A 14,954-nucleotide genomic window follows, 5' to 3' on the forward strand; every position below is an offset into this window, starting at 1 on the left:
TTCATGGCTTCATATCCTCAGTTAGAACAGCTTTAATAGTTGGGAATAGTCACAGCGTTGGTGGGAAGAGTTGAAGCCTGGAAGGCAGGAATGGTTTCTGCATTTTGTTGAGTTCAGGTTATCAAACATGCAGAATTAATGCAATATTTTAACTATAATTCCTTTTTTTAAATTATAGTTAGAATGTCCACTGTTTGATTCTCTGCAGGATACTCAGCTGCTTTCTTTAAATTTGCACAACAGCGAGTTAAACCTAAAGACTGGTTAATAAGGAGAAGTGACAGAACATTAGAGATCAGATGTGTTCCTCAGCATGCATATATGGATAACACAGTGGAAAACTGTATGTGTTTACAGGCCTATTTACAGCTCAGCTCTCCTCCTGTGGAACCAGATGCTTCGTTTGGTTCCTCCTGTCGAAGCGCAGCTCAGTCCTTTTCAGCAGAGTCAGATTTTCAAAGCTTCCTGGATCGGAGTTCCTCAGGGATGATGTTTTGGATTTTTCTGCAACCTACAATAAAAAAAGCAGAAGAAAACTGCCGCTACTTCATTTTTTGTAGAAATGTTAAAGAGACAGTATTCATATAGTATTTATAATCAGGATGAAACAAAGTAAAATCATAGACCATAAGAAAGATTTATGACACAGTAAAACTTTCTAATAAAGAATGAAATTACCATATTTACACCTTTAAATCCACAAAATAACTTGTAAATATCTTTTAGGAATTATTTAATAAACTGAAATGAGTTAAGTGATGAACATATTACTCATTCTTCTTCTTTGTTGTATTGATCCAAATTTATTTACTTTCATTTTTTTGATTAATGAACATAAATAATTTAATCATCTATTCTTTGCTTTCTTCAACTGGTTCTGACCTGAACTGTTTTTCACCACAAGGCAACTCGTTCTTAATTTATCTCTCCTCCAAAGATGTGAAGAAAGGTGACAGAACCAGAGTAGATGATCAGAGCAGAAACACAGAACCATGAAGAAAAACCCGTTAGAGAACAGACCTACCCAGGTTATTCTGCAACTTGGACACCTGCACAGTTATCTTTACTTTCCGAAGCTACAGCTAAATACTCGGCCCTGCAGGAACAGAAACAGCAAAGATCAGAGCAGAACATGCTGTTGTTTTCAAAGGGACAGACTGACACAGCTTGGGTGTTTCTGCAGGAGGGGAACAGCAAGCAGGAGGAGGATGTCAGGACATTTGGTCCACCCAGCAGGATCTGGATCCGGGTGTGGAGGAGAGGCCGGCTGTTACTCACTCGCTTTCCCTCAGAGCTTCTTCTCCAGCCACTGAGATCTTCCTGTAGCAGTAAATCATCTCGACAACCAGCCAGAGCTGCAGCCCGATGATGGAGACGTACATCATCACCTCCGACAGGATGGACGCCATGCTTCTGGTTACTGCAGCGACACAGAGGGAGAGGAGCTGAGACAGACTGGTTCTGATGCTTTCATCTGAACCAGAAAGGGAACCAGGGATGCTCAGGTCATGCATCTTTTATTAGAGTGAATCGTAATTCATGATTTCATGTCCAGCCTATCATCACTCATCTCTCCTTGTGTCCTACAACAGCTACAGTTAACCTGTCGGATGGAAGAAATAATTTCATATTTGGCAGGAAAAAAAAACACACAAGAGGCAGAATAAAGAACTACTACAACGATGATGATGATGATGTTGAGGAAGATGGTGATCATCCAGAGGACTGTTCTCTGAGTCATGGTAACATGTTAAAAGCCCCTAATTTAAGTCAGTTTGTTTAGTAGGGAAATAAATCCCACATTAAGAAATAAGGATCCCAATGTTTTTGGAAGAGAAACAGGCCCACAGCATCACAGATGTTCTACCCTACCTAACAGTGGGCATGTCTTTCCACATATTCATCCTTTGCTTTTTTCCAGACCCACCTGCAGTGTTTATTTCTGAAGCTATGGACAACAACTAATGTGGAGGTGACCTGGTGATCTCCTGGCCTATGTAGACAAACATCCTGGAGTGTCATGTTCTCCTGTCTTTCCCATTTTAAAGAGCGACTAAGAGAAATGTTCTCCGTGTCACATCACAGCCGTTTTCAGACTAAAATCCAAACTAAATTCAAACCTTTGCATCTAAAGCTTGTTTTTGTAAACCACTGCAGTTTAATGCTTATAAATCGTTCATTATGTAATGTTTTTAGGTCCCTGATGAGTCGGATGGAAACATCTGACTGGAGCTGTTCCTCAACGAATCTACCATTTATAACTTCAATACCTAACAATAAAAATATAAATCTGTGCCTGAAAGCAAACGGCTGCTGTTTGCTTTCCTGGCCTTTATTTCTTTACAATGAGCTAATTTAAAAACCACATCTGCAAACATCACAGCAGCTCTGCAAATATTTGGACTCCTGCAATGTTTGCAGAAGCTGTTGTTCCTCCTGTTGCATCTCTATGAGCAGAGGACGATATTTGACCAACAGATGAATAGGTTCATGCACAGCTGCTCTCAGCTCCTGCAGGAAGAAGGCAGATCGGGCTGATCTGGGACATGCTGCTGTAATCTTCTGTGATATCAGTTTACAGTTTGGTACAACAAACAATTTAAAACACCAACAAGTTCAACATCAGGAGACCATCGTCTCCAGAAAACCTGAGAAGCATTTGTTGTTTCCATCAACCTTTTTCTGAAATGAAATGTCGAAATGCGCACTAAAAATATAAAATGGTTTAAAAAACAAACTGCTTTGCTCAGATTTTATTGAATTATTTTGCTAAATGTCATCAGAAAGGGACAGAAAATGATAAAACTGTTGTTTTTCTGACCCTAGAAGCTGGAAACCTGCAGGCTCTGGTGGCAGAGGGTTCCACTTTAATGGTGGATTTGGAGCTACAGGATAAATATGAACGTGTTTGTTCTCCCAGCAATAAGTCAGATCCTGACATGTAAATCAGACTCAGCTAAGCCTTAGTTCTTACGTTTTGGCACCACGTTGAGGTGGATCAGCTTGGTGGTGTTGATTTGAAACTCGTAGTTGGAGTACATGAGTGTGCGTTCGAAGGTGCACACGTAGGTTCCCGTGTCGTTGTAGGTCACATTGAGGATGTAGATGGAGCCGTCCTGCAGGTCCAGGGTCTGTTTGCTGCCGTTCCAGTCCAGACGCTCGTAGAAGCGAGGGTCCAGGACCTCGCCCTGTTTGTTTTCATACGTGTACAGCTGAAACATGAAGCAGAATGAAGACAGGAGCTGTGAGATGGAAACTCATCTGTAAGGAACCATTCATAACACTGAGGAGCCAGGCATTTTCCCTCTGATTGCAGAACTTAACCTCTCATTGTATGAATTTGTTATGGTTGCATTTCACTTTTCTCCTCCTGCTGCTGCTCTGTGAGTCAGCCAAGCTGCTCAACTGCTGCACTTTCCTGCTGAGTCACTGGATGCAGAATCTGAAGCCTCCTGCTTTGACTCCTGCTTTGCCTCCTGCGGTGAGTAAAACCATGGAGTGGATGGCCGTTCTTTTCTAGAGAAAAGATGTCTACTTCAGAAGGAAGGCCAAACATAAATCCTTCAGATTCCTGGAAATAATGGAATCCGTGATGATGTTGCTTTGCACAGCTGCTTTTCTTGTGGACTTTAACAAGCTGAACATTTTTCAAGATTTCTTTCTGTTCTAGTGAACCAAACTATTTTTGTGGCACTAGTGACATTTCATCACAGTATAAATAGACAGGAAATAGGTAGAGAGAAAGGGGAAAACATGCAGCAAAGGTCCCAAGGTTGGGAATCGAACCCCAGACGCCTGAACCGAGGACTCAGGGCCTCTGTGTATGATGTGGACATTCTACCTCTACACCATGCACTGAGCCTAAAACCTGCTCTTGTTCAATTTGCTCCAGGCAAACTTCTGTAGGTGTGTCATGGGGCAGCAGCTCCCCTAGTGGTCACTGGAGGATATTTCAATATGACAGAAAATTTCCTTTTGGAAACAGAAAATAAATAAATAAATCTAATTTTACAGAAATTGTCTTTCTGGACTTTTGGGTTCATGTGGAAATGAATATTCACTGTTTCATATGAATTCATTCAAATGAATGTGCACACTGTTTTCAGCAGCAATCAGTGAAACCAAGAAAGAGCAATAAGTATAATATTTCTAATGAGCAGAAATGCTGACAATGTTTTCAGCTGCAGCAATATTTTACAGACAAATCTGAATCTGAATCACCTTCTGCTGACCCGGTTCAGGATTCAGCCAATGCTTACACTGCAGCACGGAAACTGCTGCAGAAAGATAGAAAAGTAGGAGTTCAATCTCTTTAATGGTTTGCTGCTACCGACTGGATGTGGAGACTCCTGAATCCCAGCCTTGCACGGAGCATTTTCATGTCGTTGTCTTTGTCCCGTTTTTACATCAGAGCAAACACCAAACATGAGGTGTTTGTTTCTCCTCACAGCTTGTACAAAATAATGACGCTGCAGTGCTAAATAAAAAGCTGTTTAAAACAACTGGACCCGTGGCGCACCTGATGCTCCTGTTTAGAATCTCCATGTTTTTGTTTTTAAAAGACACAAACTGGGTTTTAAAGAATCAGTTGCAGCGTTACCAATAACTTTGCCGAAGGACGCTGTAGCTCCGAGTCCTGCAGACCTTCTGTACTTCCTGCAGATCTACTGTACTTCCTGCAGATCTACTTTACTTCCTGCAGATCTACTGTACTTCCTGCAGATCTACTTTACTTCCTGCAGATCTACTGTACTTCCTGCAGATCTACTGTACTTCCTGCAAATCTACTGTACCTTCAGCAGAACTTCTGTACTTCCTGCAGATCTTCTGTACTTCATGCAGATCTACTTTACTTTCAGCAGATCTTCTGTATTTCCTGCAGATCTTCTGTACTTCCTGCAGATCGACTGTACTTCCTGCAGATCTACTGTACTTCCTGCAAATCTACTTTACTTTCAGCAGATCTTCAGTATTTCCTGCAGATCTTCTGTATTTCCTGCAGATCTACTTTACTTCCCGCAGATCTACTTTACTTTCAGAAGATCTACTGTACTTCCTGCAAATCTACTGTACTTTCAGCAGATCTTCTGTACTTCCTGCAGATCTACTGTACTTCCTGCAGATCTACTTTACTTTCAGCAGATCTTCTGTATTTCCTGCAGATCAACTTTACTTCCTGCAGATCTACTTTACTTTCAGAAGATCTACTGTACTTCCTGCAGATCTACTGTACTTCCTGCAGATCTACTTTACTTTCAGCAGATCTTTTGTATTTCCTGCAGATCAACTTTACTTCCTGCAGATCTACTTTACTTTCAGAAGATCTACTGTACTTCCTGCAGATCTTCTGTACTTCCTGCAGATCTTCTGTACTTCCTTCAGATCTACTGTACTTCCTGCAGATCTACTTTACTTTCAGCAGCTCTTCTGTATTTCCTGCAGATCTTCTGTACTTCCTACAGATCTACTTTACTTCCTGCAGATCTACTTTACTTTCAGAAGATCTACTGTACTTCCTGCAAATCTACTGTACTTCCAGCAGATCTTCTGTACTTCCTGCAGATCTACTGTACTTCCTGCATATCTACTTTACTTTCAGCAGATCTTCTGTATTTCCTGCAGATCAACTTTACTTCCTGCAGATCTACTTTACTTTCAGAAGATCTGCTGTACTTCCTGCAGATCTACTGTACTTCCTGCAGATCTACTTTACTTCCTGCAGATCTACTTTACTTTCAGAAGATCTTTTGTATTTCCTGCAGATCAACTTTACTTCCTGCAGATCTACTTTACTTTCAGAAGATCTACTGTACTTCCTGCAGATCTTCTGTACTTCCTGCAGATCTTCTGTACTTCCTTCAGATCTACTGTACTTCCTGCAGATCTACTTTACTTTCAGAAGATCTTCTGTACTTTCTGCAGATCTACTTTACTTCTTGCAGATCTACTTTACTTCCTGCAGATCTACTGTACTTCCTGCAGATCTACTTTACTTTCAGAAGATCTTCTGTACTTTCTGCAGATCTACTTTACTTCCTGCAGATCTACTTTACTTCCTGCAGATCTACTGTACTTCCTGCAAATCTACTGTACCTTCAGCAGAACTTCTGTACTTCCTGCAGATCTTCTGTACTTCCTGCAGATCTACTTTACTTCCTGCAGATCTACTTTACTTCCTGCAGATCTACTGTACTTCCTGCAAATCTACTGTACCTTCAGCAGAACCTCTGTACTTCCTGCAGATCTTCTGTACTTCATGCAGATCTACTGTACTTCCAGCAGATCTACTGTACTTCCTGCAGATCTACTTTACTTTCAGCAGATCTTCTGTATTTTCTGCAGATCTTCTGTATTTCCTGCAGATCTTCTGTACTTCCTGCAGATCTACTGTACTTCCTGCAAATCTACTTTACTTTCAGCAGATCTTCAGTATTTCCTGCAAATCTACTTTAGTTTCAGAAGATCTACTGTACTTCCTGCAGATCTTCTGTACTTCCTGCAGATCTTCTGTACTTCCTTCAGATCTACTGTACTTCCTGCAGATCTACTTTACTTTCAGCAGCTCTTCTGTATTTCCTGCAGATCTTCTGTACTTCCTGCAGATCTACTTTACTTCCTGCAGATCTACTGTACTTCCTGCAGATCTACTTTACTTCCTGCAGATCTACTTTACTTTCAGAAGATCTTCTGTACTTCCTGCAGATCTACTGTACTTCCTGCAGATCTACTTTACTTCTTTCAGATCTACTGTACTTCCTTCAGATCTACTGTACTTCCTGCAGATCTACTTTACTTTCAGCAGCTCTTCTGTATTTCCTGCAGATCTTCTGTACTTCCTGCAGATCTTCTGTACTTCCTTCAGATCTACTGTACTTCCTGCAGATCTACTTTACTTTCAGCAGCTCTTCTGTATTTCCTGCAGATCTTCTGTACTTCCTACAGATCTACTTTACTTCCTGCAGATCTACTTTACTTTCAGAAGATCTACTGTACTTCCTGCAAATCTACTGTACTTCCAGCAGATCTTCTGTACTTCCTGCAGATCTACTGTACTTCCTGCAGATCTACTTTACTTTCAGCAGATCTTCTGTATTTCCTGCAGATCAACTTTACTTCCTGCAGATCTACTTTACTTTCAGAAGATCTGCTGTACTTCCTGCAGATCTACTGTACTTCCTGCAGATCTACTTTACTTCCTGCAGATCTACTTTACTTTCAGAAGATCTTTTGTATTTCCTGCAGATCAACTTTACTTCCTGCAGATCTACTTTACTTTCAGAAGATCTACTGTACTTCCTGCAGATCTTCTGTACTTCCTGCAGATCTTCTGTACTTCCTTCAGATCTACTGTACTTCCTGCAGATCTACTTTACTTTCAGAAGATCTTCTGTACTTTCTGCAGATCTACTTTACTTCTTGCAGATCTACTTTACTTCCTGCAGATCTACTGTACTTCCTGCAGATCTACTTTACTTTCAAAAGATCTTCTGTACTTTCTGCAGATCTACTTTACTTCCTGCAGATCTACTTTACTTCCTGCAGATCTACTGTACTTCCTGCAAATCTACTGTACCTTCAGCAGAACTTCTGTACTTCCTGCAGATCTTCTGTACTTCCTGCAGATCTACTTTACTTCCTGCAGATCTACTTTACTTCCTGCAGATCTACTGTACTTCCTGCAAATCTACTGTACCTTCAGCAGAACCTCTGTACTTCCTGCAGATCTTCTGTACTTCATGCAGATCTACTGTACTTCCAGCAGATCTACTGTACTTCCTGCAGATCTACTTTACTTTCAGCAGATCTTCTGTATTTTCTGCAGATCTTCTGTATTTCCTGCAGATCTTCTGTACTTCCTGCAGATCTACTGTACTTCCTGCAAATCTACTTTACTTTCAGAAGATCTACTGTACTTCCTGCAGATCTTCTGTACTTCCTGCAGACCTTCTGTACTTCCTTCAGATCTACTGTACTTCCTGCAGATCTACTTTACTTTCAGCAACTCTTCTGTATTTCCTGCAGATCTTCTGTACTTCCTGCAGATCTACTTTACTTCCTGCAGATCTACTGTACTTCCTGCAGATCTACTTTACTTCCTGCAGATCTACTTTACTTTCAGAAGATCTTCTGTACTTCCTGCAGATCTACTGTACTTCCTGCAGATCTACTTTACTTCTTTCAGATCTACTGTACTTCCTTCAGATCTACTGTACTTCCTGCAGATCTACTTTACTTTCAGCAGCTGTTCTGTATTTCCTGCAGATCTTCTGTACTTCCTGCAGATCTACTGTACTTCCTGCAGATCTACTTTACTTTCAGAAGATCTTCTGTACTTTCTGCAGATCTACTTTACTTTCAGCAGATCTTCTGTACTTCCTGCAGATCCTCTGTACTTCCTGCAGATCTTCTGTACTTCCTGCAGATCTACTGTACTTCCTGCAGATCTTCTGTACTTCCTGCAGATCTTCTGTACTTCCTGCAGATCTACTTTACTTCCTGCAGATCTACTTTACTTTCAGAAGATCTTCTGTACTTCCTGCAGATCAACTTTACTTTCAGCAGATCTTCTGTATTTCCTGCAGATCCTCTGTACTTCCTGCAGATCTTCTGTACTTCCTGCAGATCTACTTTACTTTCAGCAGATCTTCTGTACTTCCTGCAGATCTACTTTACTTCCTGCAGATCTTCTGTACTTCCTGCAGATCTTCTGTACTTCCTGCAGATCTACTGTACTTCCTGCAGATCTACTTTACTTTCAGAAGATCTTCTGTACTTTCTGCAGATCTACTTTACTTTCAGCAGATCTTCTGTACTTCCTGCAGATCCTCTGTACTTCCTGCAGATCTTCTGTACTTCCTGCAGATCTACTGTACTTCCTGCAGATCCTCTGTACTTCCTGCAGATCTTCTGTACTTCCTGCAGATCTACTTTACTTCCTGCAGATCTACTTTACTTTCAGAAGATCTTCTGTACTTCCTGCAGATCTACTTTACTTTCAGCAGATCTTCTGTACTTCCTGCAGATCCTCTGTACTTCCTGCAGATCTTCTGTACTTCCTGCAGATCTACTTTACTTTCAGCAGATCTTCTGTACTTCCTGCAGATCTACTTTACTTTCAGCAGATCTTCTGTACTTCCTGCAGATCGTCTGTACTTCCTGCAGATCTTCTGTACCTCCTGCAGATCTACTTTACTTCCTGCAGATCTACTTTACTTTCAGAAGATCTTCTGTACTTCCTGCAGATCTACTTTACTTTCAGCAGATCTTCTGTACTTCCTGCTGATCCTCTGTACTTCCTGCAGATCTTCTGTACTTCCTGCAGATCTACTTTACTTTCAGCAGATCTTCTGTACTTCTTGCAGATCTACTTTACTTTCAGCAGATCTTCTGTACTTCCTGCAGATCTACTTTACTTCCTGCAGATCTTCTGTACTTCCTGCAGATCTACTTTACTTTCAGCCTATCTTCTGTACTTCCTGCAGATCTTCCTTTACAATTATATAAATGGTATTTACAGGAATCTGGAGGATTCCTGTAAATACCATTTATATAATTGGCCAAATTCACTGGTGGCACATGTGATCACTAGTGGGTCACTGCCACAAAGCAACCAGCCCAGCAACTGCTGGCAGCTTAACAGAAACAGACCCTAGCTGCAGTCCATAAGAAAAAGTTGTTGTTTTTTTGTTTTCGTCTTTTATTTTTATGTCTGAGAGGACAATAACGCTTAACCTGCCTTTATATTTTCTACAGGTATGAGAGCAGCGATACAGCTTTCCCCTGCAGAGTGATCACATTTCATGGATCTTTTTGAACTGGATCTTTTCACCACTTACAGGAGAGTAATCCACCTCGTCCGAACCCTTGAAGAACCAGTTGACGACCGCCACAGAGGGCACTTCACTTCTCTTCTTACAGGAGATGCATCCCAGTTTGAAGCCCTCGCTAGCCATGGCCTCGGTATCCGAGTCCACCTCCACACAGGCTCCGTGGCAAAGAGTCGCTGCAGAGCAACAAAGTAAATATAAATGAGTTGTTGTCAGTTTTCTGCAGTTTGCTCGGTTGTAGGTCAGCGGGTCAGAGAGGAGAGCCGTGGGTGGCCGTCAGTCTCTTTTCCCCGTGCCTCCAGGAAGAGCTGTGATGTTTTCTCAGTACTTGCAAACAAACTGTCTAATCAGTACTTAGAAAACAACATGAGCTGCTGCAACTTTAGTTTTTGCGTGCTTGCTTTCAATGCTCAATGCATGCGTGATATTTTTTTGTTCTTTTTTTTCTTGCAGTGTTTTTATTTCCACTCATCGCTTCACTTTGGTGTTAGAAAAATTAGGATTTTCGTTCTGCTGTTATTTTCTCTTAAAAAATATGAAACTGAGGGGAAATAAAGAGGTTGCAGTGAGTTAGTGAGCTGTTTCTTGCATTCTGTCAGTCGCCAACTAGAGCTCACATCATATATAGAAGAATAAGTCTATATATGCCAATTATTATCATGACACATACTCGTGATCGGCCAGGAGTAACACACCTGTAACTCCACACCTGTCTCAAACTGCACCTTGCAGTTTCCACTGAGGCCTCAGCATCGCTCTCAGCCAAAGATGTGCTACGCTCAACTTTCACCTCAGGGGGTTGGGGGGCTTTCATTTTGAATCGCAAGATGAACGGAAGGGGGTGAATGGAGAGGACAGGAAACATACAACTCCAAGTCAGATCAACGCTGACAAAACCAGCAAAGTCTGTGGAGTTTTAAGTAGCAGCACTTTAGCTCTGATGGTAACAGTCAATGACTGCAGAGGAACGTGAAGGGGAGGAATGATGGAGGAAAGAAAGGACAATGTTTGCAAAGACAAGAATGTGAGGATGGGAGAGAAGGAAGAGGTCAAAGGCTGGCTGCAGAGGAAAAGGAGGAAAAGAGAATATTAGGAGTACACGAGATAAGGCAAACTGATGGTTTATTGTGAAGTGGGTTTTTGTGGATTAGTGCTGAGCTGTCAATATCCAACCTGCAGTAAAAAGTAGTCAAGCTGGAGTCAAGCTAACAGCCAGTCAGAGTGAATTTCTACCATCTAAAATGAACCGAACTCAAAGCTTTACAGAGATTAAGACAGATAATCGCTAAAGTAACAAACAAAAATTTTAAACCAAACCTAACTGTTCTTCTGAAGAGTCACTTTCCTGTAATATTTGACTGCTTTATCCCTCTTGTTTAGTCCAGTCTTTGTATTTAACCCTGGGAGCCTCAAAATATGCTAAAATCAAGATGAATGAAGGACAACAATTTAAATTTTAGGCCTGAAAACTACCTTCTGCAGATGAAGAGTATCTGCAGGTCACACATCTGAGAAGAATTTCACCTCCTCCTTGTTGATAAATACAATGCCAGACCTTCTCTGTGTCTGTGCATGTTTAAACACTAGAAGACCTTATTGAGACCATATCAAGACCATCCAAGACCTTGCTAAGACCTCACCAAGACCACATAAAGACCATTAATGATCTCAATAAGACTTTGCATAGACCATCCAAGACCTCTCCAAGAAATCATCAAGACCCTATAAAAAACATCCAAAATCTCAAAGTGACTATGGATAGACTATCCACAACTAAGACCTCACCAAGATTATATAAAGACTATCCAAGATCTCATTAAAGCTTTGGAAAAGCCATTCAAGACCTTGACCAGACCTTACCATGAAGACCATCTAGGATTTCAATAACACTTTGAATAGACTATCTAAGACATATCTAAGACCTTGCTATGACCTCTTAAAGAACTTTCAAGATCCCTACAAGACTTTGGATGGACCATCCAAAACTACCCAAGACCCTGTGAAGAACATCCAAGATCCTGTAGGACCTTGTCAAAACTGTATGAAGACCCCATGATTCAAATTCTGGCTGATTTTCGTATCATTATTATTGTGTGGTCTTGATTCAGTATTAATGGGGCATCATAGATAAGGAACAACTCCAGACTGCAGGGAAGATGTTGAAAGCTCAGAAATATCCCACACAACCCCATTTAACAAAGAAAAACAATCTTTTCCTAAAATGTGGAGCATTTTAACTCAAACTAACCACCTTTTTCCGATTTGTTTGTGTCCAACAGAGCTCAGCTGCATCACACAGGTAAGGAACTGTTTTCACCTGGAGCCACAGCTGATCTGAGGTCAGCTTCTCTGGTTTTCAGGTTATCTGCTTGGCAGATCAGCAGAGCACCAAACAGACCCCAGGCAAAAGGCACAACTATAAATACTTCCTGTTTTTAACCCTCCTCTGAGAACAAACGCTCTAATTCACAGGAAGCAGAGGAGCGATGCAGTTATTTCATGTGTTTCAGCTTTATCTCTGCTGCAATTAGCTCCCTAGCTCTTACAAATGGGACCCGATTGTTCGTGTTAATTACAGGCCGCTGTAAGCTGCTCCAGCTGTCAGTGTAAATCCTCAGCTGCCAGAGGTCAACGAAAGACATTCGTCAACTGGTGCTCCTGTGAAACTTCATGGCAGAGCAACAAACACTCAGGTTAGACATCAACATGGAGAGACTGTGAGATGCTCCGTGACACCAGGAGATAGAGAGGAGGAAAAGGTTTGTTTGGAGAAAAACTTGAAATACAGACAGAGGAGACACTCTGACACCACAGCAAACAGGAAGAAAGGAGAAGTTTGGTTACAGGACTCATCAGGCTCAAAGCTAAACATGAAACTGTCACGCAGGGAGAGCTGCATTATTTTAACCAAGCAAATAGTTTCATATTCCTGTGTTCAGAGAGGCTGGCAGATGGTTGGTGCTAAACACAGCTTCTATTGTTTAATCCTGCGCTTTGAGATGTAGCCTCTAAATGTCGTTTACACTATTTCACTAAAAACTCTCTGGTAGATGCTAGAAACTCAAGATAATGTGGTTGAGAAAACTCATGACTCCACATCCCAGAGAAGGAGAGAGGTCTAAAAATGAACAGAGTTATTGATAGAAAATAAAACAGGTAATTTATTTAAAACTTCCTCCCACAGTCCAAAGACATGCCTGTTAGGTTAATTGGTCTCTCTAAATTGCCCTTAGGTGTATGAATGAGTGTGTGTATGGTTGTTTGTGTGTTGCCCTGCGATGGACTGGCGACCTGTCCAGGGTGGACCTCGCCTCTCGCCCATAGACTGCTGGAGATAGGCACCAGCTCCCCCACGACCCACTATGGAATAATAGAAAATGACTGACTATATAAAACTTATTTTCCAAACTGTAAGTAACAGATGATAAAACAGCAGCAGATACATTAGTAGTTAAGAGCTGTGCAACAGTTTCTACCGGCAGTTGTTGGAGCATCTGAGCAGAAAGTGATGGTCAGCAGAGTCAGATGATTCCTAAAAGATTCATCAGACATCAGCATCTTCTGCACATGATGAGGTTCATTTGGGGTCACCTGGTTGCTTTGCATGAGGATGAACTGTTGCAATGTATAGATCTCCACCATGTTGGGGTTCCTCAGGACGTCACATAATGATGTGGGTCCGTTATGGACCTCTGTGACACCAGTACGCACCAAACATCAAACCATTTTATTTCAGGTTTTATCAGGCTTCTCTAGCTGTCTGAAGTGGATTTTCCTTTCAGAAACTGTAGAACTGTAGTTAAAAGAAAAAAAAGATATTTCCATTTCGTCTCCATCCGTGTCACTGAGGTCAAAGTGGGTGGTCCGAGTCAGGTTTGGCGCTGGACGGCGAGGATCCAGTGAGATTTGAGCTGACCAGCTGGATTTGTTAATCACGATGGAGGGTTAGTGAGCTTTTACAGATTCTGATTCTGTAACATCCTGAAGCAAAGATGGATGCTGCTGTAGATGGAGAGGCTGAAGCTGCAGAACGTTCAATCTGTTCATATTTCTGGTAGACATTTCTCCCTCTGATTGTGTCTGTGCTGTTCCCCAGTTGTTATGTCATATCTAGACTATATCACCTCAGAGAGAAAAGTTTTTCTGTGCAACGCATCTCACAGGACAGAAGAAGAGGCATCTGCAAAAGATTATCCCTATGGGACAATAAGGACTATCTATCATCTGTTATGATTAAGGCTGAGTTCTTCAACATAACCAGAGCTGCTGCTGATTGGCTGCAGGAAAAGAAGACGGTGAAAAGACAGAGTGAAGGGATACAAACATGCAGACCAACACAAAGAAAACATTCCCATCAGAAGTGCAGAATCAACACATTCAGACTCTCCAGGCGAACTCGACAGTGATTCACTTTAACAGCAGCAGGACACACAGCAACAGCGCAGCAAATCCGCTGTGCAATCTGCAATCTGAGGTTTGGGATTATGCAAAGGAAGTTCCAGAAGCAGCAGATTAGGATTTTTTTCCTGACTGGGTGCTGGCTGGTTATAATCCCTCACATCAGCAGCTGTTTAGCCCTGAGGTCTAAAATGTCCCTCAGCTGCAGAAAAGACCATCCTCTGGAGCTTCAGGAGACACAAAAGGCTGGGTTTTGTTTCTGAAGCGACAACATCTGTTTCCATGGCTCTGCTGTCGTACACATAGACGCGTACTGAGGATGTGCACAACCTGGGGAAATGCCAAGGATCCATGACATTTCCCCTGACTTCAAAAGAGCAAAAGACTTTCCACTTGAAGAAGAGGAACAATGACGCACTCTGTGCTTCTTTCTTTTATTCCCACAGAGCCCTCCCACTGTCCCAATCTGAAAAATGTCTTCCTGCATCTCCTCATATCATTCAATGCTGCAGTTTGTTCCAGTGAGACCAAAACAGGAAGTTAAGAGTCAGAAGAGTCACTGAGCTGTTCTCGTGTTTCTAGAAAAATCATAAATCAATTAGAGACCAAATGTTTTAGTTAGGTTTGGCTTCATTTTTTCTGAAGATGAATTATTGTTCACCAGTTGGTAAATCAAGGCAATGATGTCCAGAGACAGTTCCTGAGGGACGTCTTAGATGTTTAAACAGG

At 41.6% G+C, this 14,954-nt stretch overlaps 1 protein-coding gene across 5 annotated transcripts in view; it reads right to left on the reverse strand.

Annotated features, from left to right (window-relative positions):
* scn1ba (sodium channel, voltage-gated, type I, beta a) overlaps positions 1–14,954 on the reverse strand; it is a 22,214-nt gene continuing 7,260 nt past the window's right edge. For 3 of the 5 annotated variants that reach the window (XM_047361466.1, XM_047361465.1, XM_047361464.1), the window contains 5 exons: positions 9,837–10,003; positions 2,975–3,212; positions 1,279–1,420; positions 1,025–1,096; positions 1–511 (listed from right to left, as the gene is read on the reverse strand). In XM_047361466.1, coding sequence (XP_047217422.1) covers positions 1,030–1,096; positions 1,279–1,420; positions 2,975–3,212; positions 9,837–10,003 — 614 coding nt within the window. In that variant the 3' untranslated portion in view covers positions 1–511; positions 1,025–1,029. Of the gene's footprint in view, positions 512–1,024; positions 1,097–1,278; positions 1,421–2,974; positions 3,213–9,836; positions 10,004–10,522; positions 13,093–14,954 lie in introns of those variants that run through there. The other 2 variants (XM_047361467.1, XM_047361468.1) reach the window with 2 other exon arrangements.

This window comes from Girardinichthys multiradiatus, chromosome 3, assembly GCF_021462225.1.
Source record: "Girardinichthys multiradiatus isolate DD_20200921_A chromosome 3, DD_fGirMul_XY1, whole genome shotgun sequence".
NCBI lineage: Eukaryota > Metazoa > Chordata > Actinopteri > Cyprinodontiformes > Goodeidae > Girardinichthys > Girardinichthys multiradiatus.